The 18,542-nt window shown below is 37.3% G+C and overlaps 1 protein-coding gene across 10 annotated transcripts in view; it reads left to right on the top strand.

Moving 5' to 3' along the window:
- Positions 1–18,542, top strand: part of mcf2la (mcf.2 cell line derived transforming sequence-like a) — a 47,962-nt gene that overhangs the window by 9,001 nt on the left and 20,419 nt on the right. For 8 of the 10 annotated variants that reach the window (XM_028466379.1, XM_028466387.1, XM_028466370.1 and 5 more), the window contains 2 exons: positions 15,297–15,380; positions 17,418–17,532. In XM_028466379.1, the coding sequence (XP_028322180.1) occupies positions 15,297–15,380; positions 17,418–17,532 (199 nt within the window). Of the gene's footprint in view, positions 1–4,592; positions 4,842–15,296; positions 15,381–17,417; positions 17,533–18,542 lie in introns of those variants that run through there. The other 2 variants (XM_028466396.1, XM_028466362.1) reach the window with 1 other exon arrangement.

Here is an 18,542-nt window from a genome sequence, read left to right as displayed (position 1 = left end):
AACATGAATCATGGTGTAAATTACCATCTAATTCAGTTGTAGATGAAACTCCAAATTAGTTCCCACGGCTCTATTTTCCCTTGCTTCTATCATTTTTAGTTGCAAATTGTTGGAAAAAAATCAAAGATTTCCGAAATCCTGCAATTTCCCTCAAATTATTTCCCCAAATTCATTAGAAATTGTTCAGAGACTCAATTCAGTCATATTGTCGGTGCCTCACACACTTTACACATCTGTGCACTTATCTGTGAAAGTGCAAACTATGGCACAATAATATTGAAATTACTGGTTTTCCCGCCTAAAATCTGTTCCAATTGAACAGACCCTGCACTGAAATGAGTTTGACACCCCTGCTCTAACCCAAATTTATAAACACTTTTAAAATAATAAAAATTAGACAAAAAAAATTGAGCGATAGGATTTTAAAAAAAGTTTAAGAATATTACTTTTTATCATGTTTATGAAAAATAAACATAACTAGACAAATCAAGAATTACAACTGTTTTATGTTCAATATTTGAAAGAAATACCCGATAGTGATGTAATGTATGTTCTCGTAGGGCTGGGCAAAAAATCGATTTAATCGATTTCTGAAATTTATAGATTTATTTTATTTTATTTTTTTTGCTTTCCTTCCTTGTGTTATCGTAGCACGACGTGAGCCAGCCCCCCTCTTTGTTTACATTTGTTTACCCTTTGAGTAGGCTATATGCAATATGTGCCACAGGCATGTTTTATGTTTTATTCACACTATGCTGAGATAATAAAGGAAGAGTTTATTTTTTTTAATTGTAATGTTATAAAATATGTAGTAATCTGATTTCTGAATCAGAAAAATTTAGCTACTGTGAAGTTGCTGTTGCACTTTTGCTTAAACCTGGGTTAAAGCTTGAAATTGTTGAATGACAGAGCCTCATTTATTTTTTATTTTGGGACTGTTCTATGCATTTTAACTCTTGAGGACAATCACAGCAATAAAGTTGCACTTTTGACAATATATCTGATGAAACTCGAATTTTTTTTTTTATGAAAAATTGCCTAGCCCTATGTTCTCATCATGGGAAAGTGAATTAATTAGTTAGAAACAGAAGAGTAGATGACAGGCCGCTGCATAAATAAACAACACGCCCTGATCGACCAGTTTAAAAGAATATATAAATCCAGATTAAAAGCATATTTATCAATCCACAAACCTAATGTAATCACTTCATTATTCACATTAAGAGTTTATCGGCACCTTCCCTGTTTTTGTCCTCTAGTTTTTTTTGGACTGTGAGCCACTTCTGTATCGGCGTCTTCCTGTTTACACCCAACTAAAAGCTTCTTTTCCCCGTGCAGAGCAAGTCAATATTGTTTTTGCTTTGAAGGCCCAAATGATGGCGGGGAATGATAAAGGCTGTAATAATTCAGCTGTTGTCTGCGCCACATCCCTCGTTCTGAAACAAAACCGTGTTTTACATGAGCCAGCTGTGCAGCGCATTGAAACGTACACAGATGAGTGTTTGGAAATAATTTTAGTAAAAGAAAGGAACGCTGCTTGTGCACCACACAAGGATATATATAATCGCTTTGCATCATCTATATTCCTTTCAAATCTAAACCACCCGTCTTTTCTTTTCTGATCTGAACCCGATCATTCACACACACACTGACACACACTCTAATTTTTAAAACCAGCTGTTTGCAAACCAATTCACAACCCTTTGGCCGTGTGTCACATGCAGATCGCTGCTAATCCACTGTGCTTATTGACGATCTACTGTCCCACCAGGCAGACGGATTAAGCTTTGATATAAACTAGTCAGATTTTATTTGTATATTAAATTATTTTTTAAATATTTTTCTTGCCCCTTGCCGCTTTTTTAACATTTTACATCTTTTTACACATGTAATCTTTTTCTAAGTTAAAGTTTTCCTCCCATATATTTAAAAAAAAAAAGCATTTCTATTCTTGCTCTGTGAAAATATCTGAGGATTAGGCACATGACCTATTTTCGTGTTGATCCTAAAAATCTACTGCTGATGCTCATTTATGTTACAGTAAAGAAATCCACTGCGCACAACAACAATAAAATTACTTCTGTGTTTATTTTATGAAAGGTTAAAAAAAATGAGTTGTTTTTTGTGCAGATTGACAACATTAAGGAAATCTGGTTGTAGAATATTCTTATGGTTTTTGTCTTAAATCTAGACAAAACCCCCCCCAAAACTGCTTTCTTTTAATTTGTAAATAAGAACAAAGTATTTCCACATGGATTTCTACACCAACAAGCATAGAATGTATATTCTATAATAGAAACTGATATATTGGCCGCTTCTTGTATTACCTTTTAATATTGTGACATAATAAGCGCACTAGTCACAAATGGATATCCAGACTTTTTTCTGTTCTAACTAAGCATACACCGAATATTCAGTGGCTGAAAAAAAAAAAAAAAAAAAAGCCACATTCGGCCTTTGGTTTAGTGAGTTAAAAGCAAGGCCGAATAGTAGCGTGCGACGGAATCAAACAAAGTGCAGTGAATTTGAGTCGGAAAAGTGTGTGCGCGTTGCTGCAGGAGCACAGCAGCAGCAACAGCTCCTCCTTTCCGCACACAAACGCAGCCAGACTCTCTCCTTTCCACTTACAGCTCTCCAGCAGTCATCATGGAGCCCGTTGTTAGCACTGTGAGCCACGAATCCGTAAACATCGCCATTGTTTCCTCCTCAGTTCACAAGCGATGTCGGGTCTCGCTGCATAGACTGGTGTAGCATTAGCACGGAGTGCTAATGCTACACATACAAGCTGATGTGTGTAAATAATGGGTCCATGGCTCCAAGCAGTGACTCCCAACATGATCGGCAGCGGAAAAAGTAGCGCAGTTTGCATTTACATATATGGCAATAAGGTATAATATTTATAAACCACAGTGTTGTTTTTAGCTTTAAGATAGTTGAATGAGCTCACATTCTAGGAGGCGTGTTAGGTGACGTCACCTGCCAATGTGGGCAAAATTCAACTCATCCGTTTTCAGCTGACTTTTTACAAAACGTGGAATAACAAGGGAGGGAGGAAACTGAACTTTTTGAACTTTGTCCCTCTGAATGAGGCTAAAGGGATGTATATCACTGTAGCAAAACCATTATGAAGTGATTTTTTTTTTCATCATACCTCCCTTTTAATGCACTTTATTTTTTTTATTTTTTTTGGATTGCTTGTTTTGTTTTATTTGAATACCTAATATAAATGAAAAACTTTGTGCTTTTTTTGAAAAGCAAAAGCTACTGGAATATTTAAAAAATGTCAAAATATTCAATAAACCTTTACTTTCTTTAAAAACACATAATAATGTATTCTAGGCATTTTATTCACTATTAAAAAAAAATATAGTGAAAAACTTAACAACCGTGCTCGGCCAAGCGTTTATATTTTATTTGGCTTCGGCCACAAATGTTCATTTCGGTGCATCCCTAGTTTTAACAGAATATGATATGCAATGTGTTATTATAAGCAACTGGTAAGTTTGACATCAACATGTCAGGAAGGTTTAGTTTGACTTTAACAGTGTTGTATGCTGAGTCGACATGATGCAGCAGCACGTTGACACTTTTAAGATGAATTAAATATTCAGACGTTTTAATTTAAAACCAGTAGCGCAAAGTATTTCGTTGATAGTTGCGTGCATAAATAATTAGATTAGAGCTCCGGCGATAGATTTTAATCACAATTAGATTTTTTAAAATATGTATTTTATACTCTGGTGCTAATTTGATATTGTGATGTGATTCCATAGATTATTAGGATTTAAATTTTCTTTTTCTTATAAAAGACATACACTTCTACAAACTCAGTCTACTTTTTCAGTCACTCTGGCATTTATTTCTACTGCACATGAAAATTCACCACAGTACAGAGTGTTAAGCAGATATGCGGACATGGTTTAAAAAATTTATTTATATATTCTGAGGAGGAATATCCAATTTTGATTTTGTCATAAAAAAGAAATCCTGTTAAATCATTAATCAATATTTCTCCCACCCTTAATATACAGTTTATATAGCACCTTTCTGACGAATTCAATTGTAGATAAAAGTGCTTCGCAGAAATTTGCTTATGTGATTGACAAAAGTTAAAAATGATAAAAAGGTTTAGAGACTAATGCACTCAGAAGTAGTTTAATAAAATAATTAAAAAGATGATAAAATAAAAACAAAGCAGATATTTTGTAAATATAAAATATTAAAATTAGCATAAAGAAAGAAAGAACCCGAAAAATTATAAAAATATTAAAGTGCTACATAAAAGCCAGACTGAATACATTTTTAGCTTGTGTTTATATATATATATATATATATATATATATATATATATATATATATATATATATATATATATATATATATGCATGCAGTATGCATTTCCTGCCCTGTTGAAAGTCAGTGTAAAGCTGTTTTTCATTCATTCTTCAACTCCTCACCAGTGAAGGCCATTTGAAATCTAAACCCGGGGGTGGGACCTGCTGAAACTCCGCCCCCTTGCTTTGCACTCACCAGGAGTGGGTGTGTGTGTGTGTGTGTGTGTGTGTGTGTGTGTGTGTGGGCTGTGCATTGCTGTGTGGTGACAGCTCAGTGAGCGTCCGAAGCTCTCGGCCGTGGCAGAATGGAGTGGCTGAAGTTCCCTCTGACAGAAAATGTGTCCTTGTGTGTTTCTGTGTGTGTGTGAGAGATTTTAGTTTAAATTGTGGGGTGTGTGTGAGCGTGGGTGAGGGATTCATGTACCGGCTAAAGGATGGCTCTGAACCGAGTGTCTCAACTCTGCCACGAAATCACCAGACTGTGGCTGCAGCTGAAGATGATGACAGGTACTCTGTGTGTGTGCATCCTTGTAGAGTATGACAAGAAGTAGCCAGTATTTGCATTCATCACAGTGGTGTACGATTGTGTGTTCAGTGATGCTTTGCCTGAAGTTTAACGAGTTTATTTGCAAACTGATGACACTGTGAGAAAGATGCAGGTGGGGCTTTTTTTTTCCTCTCGGTCATCGCTTCAGTTTGCCATCAGGTGCTGCATCAGTGCACAGCTACATTTTAAGTCATATTCATTGATTTTACATAATTATGTATTGATTACACTATTTTCTTTATATAGGAAAGATGCACATGACAAGGTTGATGCACATCGTTGTGCAAACTTGGCTTTTAATTTGAAAGTTGTTGGGAGTAGTTAACAAAACGACAGTTGTGCAACCCACTGGTGACTATTCACCAAAATAAAAGCAGCTGGGGGTAAACAACGCTTAAATATCGTTCTGTTTGTTCGTTATCATGTACACAGGAGGAATGTACTTATTTTATTTAGTTTATTTATTTTTTGTTTGTTTCTGTCAGCAGGTTTACGTCAAAAGTACTGAACAGATTTTTACAAAAAAAAAAAAAAATGATGTTGCCATGGAAGATTGCATTACATTTTGCAGGGAACTGTATCAATAAACTGATTCTGGATCAGTTTCAAGGCTCTGTATCTCTTATTATAGCTCAGTTCGTAACTGCCTGTTCTTAATGAAATTTGACACAGTTATGTCAGGTTGATTCTTCAATCCTCCCACCAAGTTTCATCTAGATCGGATTAGCATTGTGCATTTTATTGCAATTTTTCTAAAAAACAAAAAACAAAAAACAATTGGACTTCTTGTACGTTAATTAATAAGGATATACATTTCTTCCAAGCCTTTTATGTATCAATGATCATGATTGTGTGATCAGGATTTGACAAAGAGGAAATTTGGTGCTTGGCACTGTAAGTGATCTTATTAGATCAAATGTAATTGGTTGAGGCTAAAATTAAATCTCTTATTTTGGACTGCAAATAAGACACACAAACACAAAAATACCTGTACACCTTTGATGCTTAAATCCTAAATACTTCATGCATATTATGAGACATTTTCCTATATTTGAAGGAGAAATGTATGTGTGTAAAAGTTGTGATTGTGGTGACGTTTTTGATCACATTGTTCAGGACGTACCATATTTCTATAACAAACTACAAAGAAAGATCACGCCACAAAGCTGCTATTATAACTGCTCGACTATAAATGAAATCTGTAATCTATCCTTTAGTTGATGTGGTAGAAAGAAAGATCCCATGATAAATGCACGTCATAGGCCGTTAATAACCCGGATTAATCCCCTTTTGAATGCACCTAATGACTGAACGTGACTTTGATGATTCTACTGACTTTTGTCCCCACGCACAAAGATGCTTTTCTCCGTTCTGAGAGCTTGACCAGGCCGTCATACAGTTGCATAATGAAATGTGAAGTAGGTAGTGTGCAGCGTGCTGCCCTGAGGTCAGGTGTGCGTTAGTGTTGGGTCAGTCCTCCACAGTACAGTAAGCACTGGAGCACGCTGACGGCATGTTAATCACACTCCTCTCATTAACGCACTGTTTCCTCTTGTCAGGGGGGGACAAAACCCTTTTCAGCTTTTGAATGTCAACATCCCCTCCTCCTTGTTTGCACTCTCAGCTCTCTGTGTGTGTGTGTGTGTGTGTGTGTGTGTGTGTGTGTGTGTGTGTGTGTGTGTGTGTGTGTGTGTGTGTGTGTGTGTGTGTGTGTGTGTGTGTGTGTGTGTGTGTGTGTGTGTGTGTGTGTGTGTGTGTGTGTGTGTGTGTGTGTGTGTGTGTGTGCGCGCGAAAGTCAGTTATTTGAGTGAATTTCCAGGTATTTTTTTTCAAACTCTGGCATTAAAAAATACCCATTCTGCTATTTTCAGGTGCTGAATTTATTCATATATAATTTGAGACTTTTGACTGCCCTGATCTTGCTGTGTGTTACCTTTTTGTTGTTGTGAGTGTTTTGTTTCCTGCTGCTGTGTGCGTCTACACTGAACATATTTGCCCTGCTGGTAGATGGACTCGTGTTATTAGCTTTGTTCCAAGTTGGGATTAGAAGTTTACAGCCCTGACTTTGCCTCTAGACCATAAATCAGTCTGGATCAGGGATCTCTGAGTCCAGGGTGGTGCATCAGAAAAACAACAAGCACTAATCTGCAGGTCGATTTGCCTATTTGCTTTGGATTATGCAAGATGATGTGCGGTTGCTGCGGTGCACTGTAGCTCTCATGCAACCTCATCTACTATCCTCAAGAGGAACACGAACAATTTGTATAAAAACTCAATTAAGCCTGCAGAGATGATACAACCGTAAAATAACAATAACGTTTATGTATGAAAAGGAGTTTTCAAATGGAAAAAGGTAAATGTTTTTAGCTCCTTCGACACTTTGTCAACTTCATTCCCAGTTCCTTGAATACTAAAGCATTCAACCTTCGTAAAATGTACAGGACAACTTAAAGATGCTAGGCACAGTAATGTTTCAGATAAAGACATCATGTGTGGGCCTCATAGATCAATAAATCAAAGATCATTTGCAAAAAAAATACAAGATGTAAAATGTTGAAATTGACGCTCAAGGGTTTGTTTTGATCTCAAGTTGCATTTCCTTTAATAAATTGTTTTTTAATTGTTGTTGTAAACAAGCCACAGCAAGTTTAACAAGTCCTGCAACTTCAAAAAATACTGTAGGAATTTTAAAATGCATGTTTTTGTCTAGATTTATGTTATAAGAAATGCAAATTAGTATATATTGCAGTTGTGCTACTGATGCTCACCAACCACCCTATCTAGTAAATTTACTTTGACTACAAAATCCTTTTCCTCTGCAGACATTTTAGGTTGTAAAACATACTGAGGGTCACATGGAGATTTCTTGGAGGGCAAGTAGAGACAGATTCTCTACGCATCGACTCCTACCTCATCGTTCAGTCTTTGTGACGTGTTTCCTTATTTTTTTTCCCCACTCATCACATGCCGTCTCGCTGTGTTTTCTTTGCTTTTGTTCTCTGTACTGTAATTGACTGCTAGCTATGGCCAGAGGCAGCGCGGAAGAAGCTGATGCTCCATCTGCTGAGCTGTTACCGACCCCTCTTACTAATGGTGCGAGAGAAAGGAGGACCTGTATTTAAACCCACAGGATTGTGAGGACATGCCAGTATAAGTTCAATGACTATAACAACGGATTGCCTTGCTGCATGTTGCTGTTTTTAGATTTGTTAATGAGTTTTTGGCCTATAACTGGACCTGGTTCTAGATCTCCATTAGATTATCCAGTGACAGAAGTTATTTACACTAATACAGGCAATTACCCTCATCCTGCACAGATATGCGTCTGTATCCAAAGATACCAGCACTCTAGAAATCAATCATCTTTATCATTGAAAGCCCATGAAGGATCGCTTGTCTGTGCGTGTTGTGAGGGCAGTGCAGACTGAGGACGGTGAGACAGTGGAGTGTTGTTTTACTGACATTATGATGATGCCACCGTCTATTCAGTGGATCGGGGCTGGTTGCCAGGGACTGAATCAAGGCGGCTACCATTGTATTCTATTCTATTGTAGTGGTATTGTCAGAAAAGCCAAATGAAGACTTCTTTAACTTTTTAGAATCCATTTATCCTTGTCTTCTTGTAAACAACATTATTTTTCTTTGCTTCAGAAGTCAAAATGGTGAACTCATGCAAGATTTTGTAGTGCAAGATTTTGTGTGATATTTGACATGTCCGTATGTTTACACTTACTACACATTAACCACCTGTTTAATGGAAATTAAAGTTGTTTTTATTGAAGTCTGGTAAAATTAGGAAACCATTCTGAATCTGACAGAAATGAGTTAATTTCAGGTAAAGTTACAGATGTAATGCACATAATTATTATTATCGTCACAGTAAACATCCCACAATTCACGCATTGCATTGTGGGATGTGGTGTCGCAAAGACATGTGCATAAAAGTATTTTTACTTCCTTCTGATATCACCGGGAATACTGGTAGCAAACTAGAACAAAAATGTTGTGAATCGAGCCACTGTATTCTTTGGTGGGAAAAAAAACAAGAAATCACAGTAATAATGAAGTCAAAACACTTCTATGCATCAGTTTACAGGACTTCACATCCCACAATGCAATGCATGAAAGTGTCAGCAAACAGAGGATGAAAACAAACTTTCAAGTTAAAATTTTAACATTTTTTCCTTTTTTGAATAAAATAATTTTCGATTAATTGATCTGACGCATGCACTTCTTAAAGGTTCACTTCACTTTTGTAGTGTATAAAAAAGCACATGACGACCAATTGATTCAATAGTTTTGACCAATTTTTAAAGCCGATATTGTGTTAACTAGGTTTTCAGGAAAAACAATCGCTCGATAATTACTTAATCAATAGTCAACAATATCTGAATGATAACTCCCTACATAAGAACATCAAAGTAATCCCATTCAATGCCTTTATTTTAGGTCGCTCATACATACCAGTCCACTGTCGGCTCTGTGGCCCATTTGTAGCTGACTGTGGTGTGGGTGTGTGTGTGTTTGATGCCCCACAGCAGTGACAGATGGGAGGTTTGGTAAACCCGGACTATAATGCCAGATAATAGAGCTTGCATTCCCTCACACAAGTGTGCACACACACTCAAACACACACATTTGTGCACTTTTGCTGCCCTTTAACTCCAACACCTCAACATTCAAACCCTACATCGTTTCCATTAAATAGTGCCTTCACGTCTACATTCCATCTTAGGCTCGTACATTTGTTCATACCAGTGCAACAACTGGGAGACACTGGGCTCGAGCTGTGACAGCTGAACGCTGGTCTCATAGACTTTTGATTTAATGTGTGAGAATTTGAAAGTCACCATGTAGATTTTATGATCCTCCGCTTCTTGACATTGTTTTGATGCTGTAGTGTTTGGTGAAATGGTAAGAAGCTATTTTTTCATGTCTTTAATGTAATGAAACAGTGATTTGTGTCTTAGTTTCCACTTTTCCACCTATAACTGACAATATCCAAGCAACAAATCAGTCCCTCCAGGATCTTCATACTTCAAAATGTCCTGTTTTTTTTTATTTTTTTGGGACACATTTTTGTACATTTTGGATTGTTAGTGAGGAATCACAAAATATAGCTACGAAAATAGCGAGCCCCTGTAAATTGGAGTGGCTGAGTTATTTACAACGTAATGATTTGATATTTTATACAACGATTAATGGTTTCTCCGTCATTTTTGCTGTCTCCTCCTGTGGGCTGATTTGGATGCTCTAAAGGGCTGGATTTGGCCCTCAGGCCTTGAGTTTTGACACATGTAGCTTAACTTTTATCCCTGCTCATCCTGCTCAGCAGCGAACCTTAATTGGAAGCCCACAGGCAACATCCGGCATCGTAAAGTGGTTAAAGTCTGAGATCCCTTCTGTGAGTCATGCACCTACTGTCTCTTAATATGTTCTGCTTATTATTGTTTGCATAGCGCTCAGTCTGGGTCTTTTATGTGTGTGTGTATGATAGTGTGTGTGCGTGCTTGGTGGGGTTTCCAACAGCAGCCGAGCTCCGTCAGCATCCCGTGGCTTTGAACTTTGACCAGTCACCGGGACCAGGAAGCATTTACTAGCAGAAAGCAGCTGGTGGTCGTCTTTGAACTGACAACGTGTGTTTAGCAAAAAGAACCTGCAGGAACATGACTGCAGAACAAAGGGGTGTGTGTGTGTGTGTGCGTGAGTGCATGTAATAGACAATATTATGAACACTAAGTGTGCGCCACAGTACATTGAGACCTCCTCAGCATAGTGATTTATTTGTTTGGAAACACACTGAATACAGTCATGGTGGTCGGGATGTGGAGGCCCGGGGTTGGTATCAATTATGATTGTAATTAATTATGATTTTGGCATAATTATCGTTGTAACTGTAATCTGTTGTTTAACTCTTGTGGCCCTTTTTAAAATTTTAACTAAATCATCACGTATTACGAATAAAAAGAGGTAACCACCTTTTTACAGGTAGGGCCACGGTATCAGCTCCCAACCTGCAAACGTATTAAATATGTAGGCATGTGTAAAGACACACTGCGCTCCACTTAGTCTTATTCAGCCTTGGTCTACCTCTCCCCTCTTCCTCCTCATTTCCACTATCTATTCACCCCTGAACATCCGTAGTGTCTCCCCTCACTCATAGACACAAACAGGGGAAACGATAAGGTTTAATCGTCTCTAATATGTCACTGAAATCACATATTTTTTTTATCTTAAAATGCTGAAATAATATGTAATATGTGGTCTGCTGATTTTGTCATTGAAGCTCTGATATGTAATAATGCCAAGTGAGATTATTGTTGTACAATAATGATTTTATGTATTTTTTCCCTTGAGTTAAGCCTCTGGAGGACAAAAAGGATGAATGAATTGGAAAAGGGATGTCAGAGCCTGGGGGAAGGGTGAACAGACAGAGGAGGAGGAACATTCTTTCTCGGCCCCCCGTAATCATTATTTGTGTTGGGCAGCTTTGCCCCACTTCCACTTTAGAGGGCGTGTATTCGTGTGTGTGTGTGTGTCTGTGAGTGGGTAAAAGGGTTCACTTTCAGCCAGGCCACTATAGTTAAATTTCATTCATTCCAGTGGGAACAAAGCAGGGAGTTTAGGCTTCAGACGCCTGAATGTCTGATATATAACGGCACGGTGAAAACGGCTTTACTGAAGAAGGCAATAGTATTTTATTTTATCAAATGTCTACTTTCGATCTATATCTACGATTCGTGCCATTTCTAAAACACAAATATGTCAGGTGGCCTATTAATGGGATGCTGCAAATACGGTATTTCATGTAAAAAACCCAAATTATAGCTTATTAATGCCAATAAATATGCATAAATTTGTCAATAACAAAACATATGGCAATAAAATTGATGAAATGAGATGTTTTTGCTTGGCTCAGATTATAGAAATTCCAAAAATCTTTTCAAGTCTGTGTTAATAAGGCGTTTAAATTGTTATAATATTGTTTAAATGTTTGTTATAATGTTGATAAATAACAATATCAGTCTAAAATATTCACAAAGTAAGATTTTCATGTGTTCAACTGCATCTCTTCAAGTACTGGTAGATAAATTGGGACTAAAACTTACTTTGCCTCTTGACGACTGCGTGCGTGTCAAACTCGAGGAACGCTGGTCAAATCGGGCCCAAAAGAACATCAAATTCGGCCCACGGAAGGAAAACAAATCATGGACTAATCATTCAGTTCTAGTTATCCCAGACCCTTTTATCATTACCATGAACAAAATCAAGCTTAAATTACAATTGGACGGATTATGTTGCAAGTTTTGGCACAATATCATTTACTCACACTTTTTAATCATAAACAGGTGGTCAAAAGAGACAGAAATGACAAATTATCCCACAAAATATGATGTGAAATGTTGCAATATGTCGGTGTTCACCTCCTGTAATAGAAAAAGCCCTGTGACACACACTTGGTGACATATTTTGGGACAATATTGCACATTTCTACACAAATTTTCCATCGCTAAACAGATGCGGCAGCTTTACCAAACGGGCAGAAGTGAAATGTTGCATGATTTCAGAGCAAATACGGCAGAGAAATGTGAAATTAACGTTAGTTATTTTGATTAATCGTATTAAACATTTGTGGCTTGATTTTTGGGAAGTTTAAAAGCCTTTTTATGGCATTTGAAGGGACAAAAACAAAACTCTGAAACGTAATTTGGGAAATTTTGAAATTGAAACTCAGAGCCTCTACTGACTTGATTTCTGTTCTTATTAATACATGTTTGCCCTTTTAAATTGAGAACATGTGGTGCAACTTCAAAGGTTTATGAAGTATAGATTCTAAGGGACTAATGCACCTTTTAAGGACATTTAAAAATATTAATTTAGTCGCACATTAATATTCAACATGCACTTTTTTACAGGAAAAATCTGCATTTTTCTGGTCTCGTACATTAACACTCCATATTATGAGCTTTTAGAGCCACGGGTTACGAGGAGATAACAATATTAACGTGATTGCCTCAATGTTGTACTTTGTGCACTGACACACCGTGATGAGTGTATTTTACACACACACACACACACACTCACTCACGCATCGTGTGGAGGTGTGAGTGGCTGCACATGTCTGGCTGTGATCCAACGTGTCAGACTTGGCCTCAGCTTAAAGCGCGTCACTCTGACCTGACAGCTGGCCCTGTAAGCTGACAATACACTGAAGCTACATGGCTGCACAGGCCCACACATTGTAGATATCATATATACAGTAATCATATATTCCATCCTGACTACTTTTGGCATCACTCGTAAAGAAAAGGCAGCTCGGAGGAAGCAAAGTGACTTCTGGAGTTTGCTGTTGCCATCTCTCCTTCATCTGTGGTCTGCGCCGTCCCCAGGGCTAATTGTAGCAGACTTGGTATTTTTGGTTAAATTACAGGCTGCTCTTGAGAGCTCTGTGGTCTGTTTAAGGCTATTAAGTGGACCTGCCTTAGTTCTACTTCTATCCCTCCAAACTGCTTTATTTTGTGGCTGGACTGTTTTTGTCTTTTTTTTCTTAATTCTAGCCTTCTTAACTTTTTCCTTAACTTTTCTGCATTTTTAAAGGAATTAAAAGGAGTCATTGGGATATATAGATGCGTACAAAAGTCCTGAGTTTTGCAATCTCTTGGTTTGCGTTGTTATTCCTCTTTTGCATGTCCCTGCTTGTTTATTCCTCATCATAAGAAGAAAAAACGAGGCTAAGTGCATCCCAAACAGGCTGTAAACGGCTGCTTACAACAACACATGCAGCTTGAAGCCAAGACTGAACTCCACATTAGACCTAAAGCGTGAGTCACTGTCTATCCAATGGCATGCTGACACACAGCATATAGCATTACTGAAAATCTAAGCTCTTAATCTGTTAAATTCCTTAATTTTTATAGAACTTCTGCTGCATTCTCGGTTTGATTTTTATCCCAAACTCTTCAAAATAAGATGCGAAGTACAGTGGTTCATACATTCCTTCTTTTTGTTCAAGTTTTATTCTGATAAATGGTAACAAACCATGAGTCGAATGTTACACTATTTCAATAATACCTCAAAAACCAATAAAGCACTAATTTAAGTCAATAATGACCAAAAAAATTATTAAAACAAACTGTCAGAATCCAGCAAACACATCTTAGTACGTAGTACGGGGTAATCAGGAGATGAGAAACACCTGAGTGGAATCAGGAGGATCTACTAAAGATGGCGGTGCTGAAAACAAAAGGGACTAAAACCCACACAAAGATGTAAAGACAAAAATTAAACGGGACCCACGACCATCAGAATTACTATAACTGAACTTTGCTGAGTAGGTTAGCTTGTCTTACAGAGAAACATAAGCAGTTTTAAACAAATGTACTTACTCGTAACTAGTAAGTAACTTACTTAGTATTAGTAATCCTAGTAATTAGGGGCAATGCAGCCAAAGATGATGGTAGATGTTTGGAAAATATCAGAATTTTTTCACAAAAACTGAATTTTTCTACAGCAGTTTTTGAATTATCTTCCCATGCAAACAAATGTTTTATTAAATTAAGTTTTTTCCACTTAAGGAGATAATAAATCCATCCATCCATCCATTTTCATACCCGCTTATTCCCGTTTAACAGGGTCGCGGGGGTCTGCCGGTGCCAATCTCCGGCTCTTATAGCGCGCTGGGCGGGAGTACACCCTGGACAGGGCGCCAGTCCATCACAGGGCAACACAGACAACCATTAACTCTCTCATTCACTCCTATGGGCAATTTAGAGACTCCAATCAACCTAGAAAATAAATCATTGTTAGAAATAAATTACCAATATCTAGTTTAGACTTTACTTCCTCGTGGTTGGAAGATCTGGGTTGAAATGTGAACGTTTTGTTTGGTTTGCATTTAGATGATGACGACGATGATGATGACAGAATCTTTGTTTCCATGGTTGATGATGATGTACTGCTTGTAAACCTTGCCACACTTTATTTGCACCAGACATAAAGCATTTCTTTGCACACAGGATTATTAAACAATTACCGATCCAATGCTGGTATTTACTTGCACATGGCGTCCCCACAGGTGGTGGTTTCCCTCACTCTCACTCACTCTCTGCACCAAATTGGATTAGAGTAATCCATCTTTACCAGTGGGAAGAGGAAATCCAAACGCTGTTCATCCCGTTAGCTTTCACCCCCTCTCGTCCCTTTCTCCACTTTAAATTTTTTCATTCAATCCATCATTTGCACTGCTCTTAACTTATTTACTGCTCTCTAAGCTGAAATGCAGACACATTAATGATAATGGACCAATACTCACTTTTGTTGTGCACCTTATCATAATTGATTGTAAAAGCAGACACTTGGCTAAGGGGGCTTGTAACGATATCTGTAACATTTAGTTTCTGTCTCTCTGTGTTTAGATGACATCATGCAGAGGGTGGATTTTCCCGTGTGTGCAGCAGAAATCGGCTCTGAACTGCAGAAACAGTTTGCCATCCTGCCAGGTTTGTTCTTATATTTTTCCACATGCAAAGTTTAGATACTTAAAGAACGGTTATGCATTATGCACACCACAAATGCAGATAATTATCTCTGCGCATGTAGTGCCCAGCATGGGCAATTAAATTAGTCAAACAAATGTTTTTTCATTGAGCACTTGTGTGTAATCATTTTCATAAATGCACATTATAAAAGTTTACTTTGATCATTAATAAAACATTTATTTTAATGTTATATATGATCCAAGGGCCATGTTATCAACATTTCACGTCAGCATATGAAATAATGACCAATCTGAGCAATAACACATTTTTGTGTATTTTTTGTTTAGTTATTTTTTGTATTTCAGTCATTGTGTGTATTTTTCTGTAATGTGTGTTTTATGGAGTCATTTTGTGTGTTTTTATTATAGTATAGATAATCTTGGTGTTTTCAACTGAAATATTGTACATTATGTAAAAAAACACTGAAAGGCAGTATGGATAGAATCACCTGAATTTAACTATCCTTTTTTTATATTTTAGAATTAATATTGTTGTGAATGTTTGTGATGGAAATTTGCCTTTCTAAATAAAAGGGAATTAAAAGAATAACATAAGATCAAGGGATGTATTCGGCCACGGTAGGACCATTTACCCATGCCTGCTATAAATTAATTATACTGACACTAGAATAAAACAAAAAAAAAAAGTAGTTTGAATGGCCAAATTCGGACAAACTAATTTGGATTTTGGAAGAAGATGTAGCTAAAGTTTGCTTATCAAAATAAGCACTGACACACAGTAAAACTTCTAAAAAGTTGTGTGTGTTCCTTCTCTACAGCATCAGGGGACCCCATTTGTTTTGTTTTGATTAGGGAAGCTCAAGAAACTATTAGAAAGTAGTAAATGGACTCACTCCTTGTAGGTTGAAGTAAAAAAAGAAATGCCAACATTGCTTCCCATTAATTTAAAGTGACCAGCTCTAATTATGACGATCCTTTTGAGGTGGTCTCATGAGCATGAAAGGAAACCCACGAACCCTCTTGGACCTCCAATGGAAGACAAAGTTTCTCTTGAGACCCTGGCGACAGGTTGACCCAGTTAGACGACGCACTGACAATCTGAACCCAGCTCCGGCACAAAAGCACCGCGCCACCAAACGTATATGCAAACAAGCACACACTCAGGGCTCTGTGTTAGGTTACCATGACGATAATACAGACCCAGTGACGGCGTGTGAATAATTCAACACCGCGATGGTGCACGCTTGCAACCTGAGTCTTGATTGAAACAGTGCCAAGTTTGTCAGTGTGTCTAATTTTACCCTTCGTTCCTGGTTGAGCATTTTGGCAGATTTGCACTTTTAAGTTGGACTGAACTCGTATTTCATGGCATGCATTTCAGACAAAAAGTAGGACAAACATGAGCCAAGGTGAAGCATTAATTGTCAGGGCCACATTATTAATATTTGTCAGCATTTAGAATAATGAGCAATCTGAGCTTAAATACTGGAAAGAACAAAGTTTGTGTATTTTTTTAATTTTTGTTTTCCTATGTATTTGTTGTTTTGTGTGTATTTGTTGTGTTTTTGTGTATTTCTTTTGTCATTGTGAATTTTTTTGGCATCATTTTTGCAGTTTTGGAGTCAATTTTGTGTTTTATTTTATCACTTTTTGTATGTTTCTCTGTTTAATTTGTCATTTTGTAAGTTTTTCTCTATTTTGTATGGTTTATTTGTTTCAATTGTTTTTGGATTCAATTTATCTATTTTTATCTTTTTGTGTTTTTTCCTATTTTGTGTCTTTTTTCATGTTTTTTTGTTATTTTTAATGGTTTTCATGTTTTTTGTTATTTTTATATATTTTTTGTTGTCACTAATTTAATATTTTACTCACTTTGTGCATTTTTTGCTGTCATTTTGTGTATTTTTCTCCTTTTTTGTGTGCTTTTGTTTTGTGTGTTTTTGAAGTCATCCTGTGCATTTACTCTTTTGCATCCTGCTGTCATCTGCCCAACGCACTGACCTTCATATGATCTTTTCTCTGACCTCTAACTCTGCAGGGGGCCGCGGGACCAACGGCAGTCCCATAATTGTCTTCCCTGAATTTCCGGAGTTCGGCGAGCTGCGGGAGGAAGAAGTTGAAAATGTCCTCGGCTACCTCACAAGCGTACCAAGGTCAGAGTCTGATATCTGTTCAACATCGACACACAACCGACCAGAACTGTAGTGTGATGTCATTATCAACACAGTGAGAGAGATGTAACACCACAATGAGCCAACAGATGGCAGCACAGTCCTGGATGTTTCCTGCGTGGAGTTAAGGCCACAAAATTATTCAAGATGAACAAATATGAGCAAATTATTCATTACAATGTGCAAATTGTCTCGGAGCATGCTGCATTGTGGCGGTAACTCCACGATACATCCATGGTTGCAACACAAACTCATATTGACTTAACTTTAACTACTAATAATAGCTTAACACTTCATCATCACAATAAAACCTGGGCACCAAAAGACAAGTTAGATTATCACAATCTTGCTCATGCGTAGTAATAATGTCAATTAAATCAGCGGAAAGCTAAAAAAGTAATATATCAACTAAAAACTGAATGAAACTTATTGGATATGTTGATGTCAACCACTTTTATTCAGTATCACCTGGTTGGATGCAGTCATTTGTAGCTATAATCAAACTATGTACCACAGGCCACTAGGAGGCTTAAAAGCTGTGTTTTTATTGGAAAATACATGTTAAAAATGTTAAAAGGACCCATATGAAGCACTGTTTTATTTGTTGACATTTAGAAGATTGTTGTTTTCCTTGTATTTTCATTTTTTGATCACTTATCTTGCTTGAGTGGCTCAATTAAAGAGATTTATTGTCCTAAGTGTAGCTTCTTTAGCTGTTGAAGTGTAATAGATTGCAGTATATTGGGTGCTAAATAATAAGACATTTTGTGTTCATGCAGAAACTGCTGTGGTCAGAGGTGAAATGCAATTTGTGCGTGTGTGTACCTTTAATCAAATGTATAATTTGCATTATATTTAGAATAAAATCCTCCTTTTCTTCCCTGTCACTCATCCCATCTCCTCCTTTATTCCCTCCCCTTTCTCTCATCCCCTCCCTTTCTTTCATTTTCCTGTGAATGCTGAGCTCTGCACTCTGTTACAGTCACACACAC

The sequence above is a fragment of the Gouania willdenowi genome, chromosome 2 (genome assembly GCF_900634775.1).
Source record: "Gouania willdenowi chromosome 2, fGouWil2.1, whole genome shotgun sequence".
NCBI classification, from domain to species: Eukaryota; Metazoa; Chordata; class Actinopteri; order Blenniiformes; family Gobiesocidae; genus Gouania; species Gouania willdenowi.
This window is presented reverse-complemented; position numbering and strand designations above follow the sequence as displayed.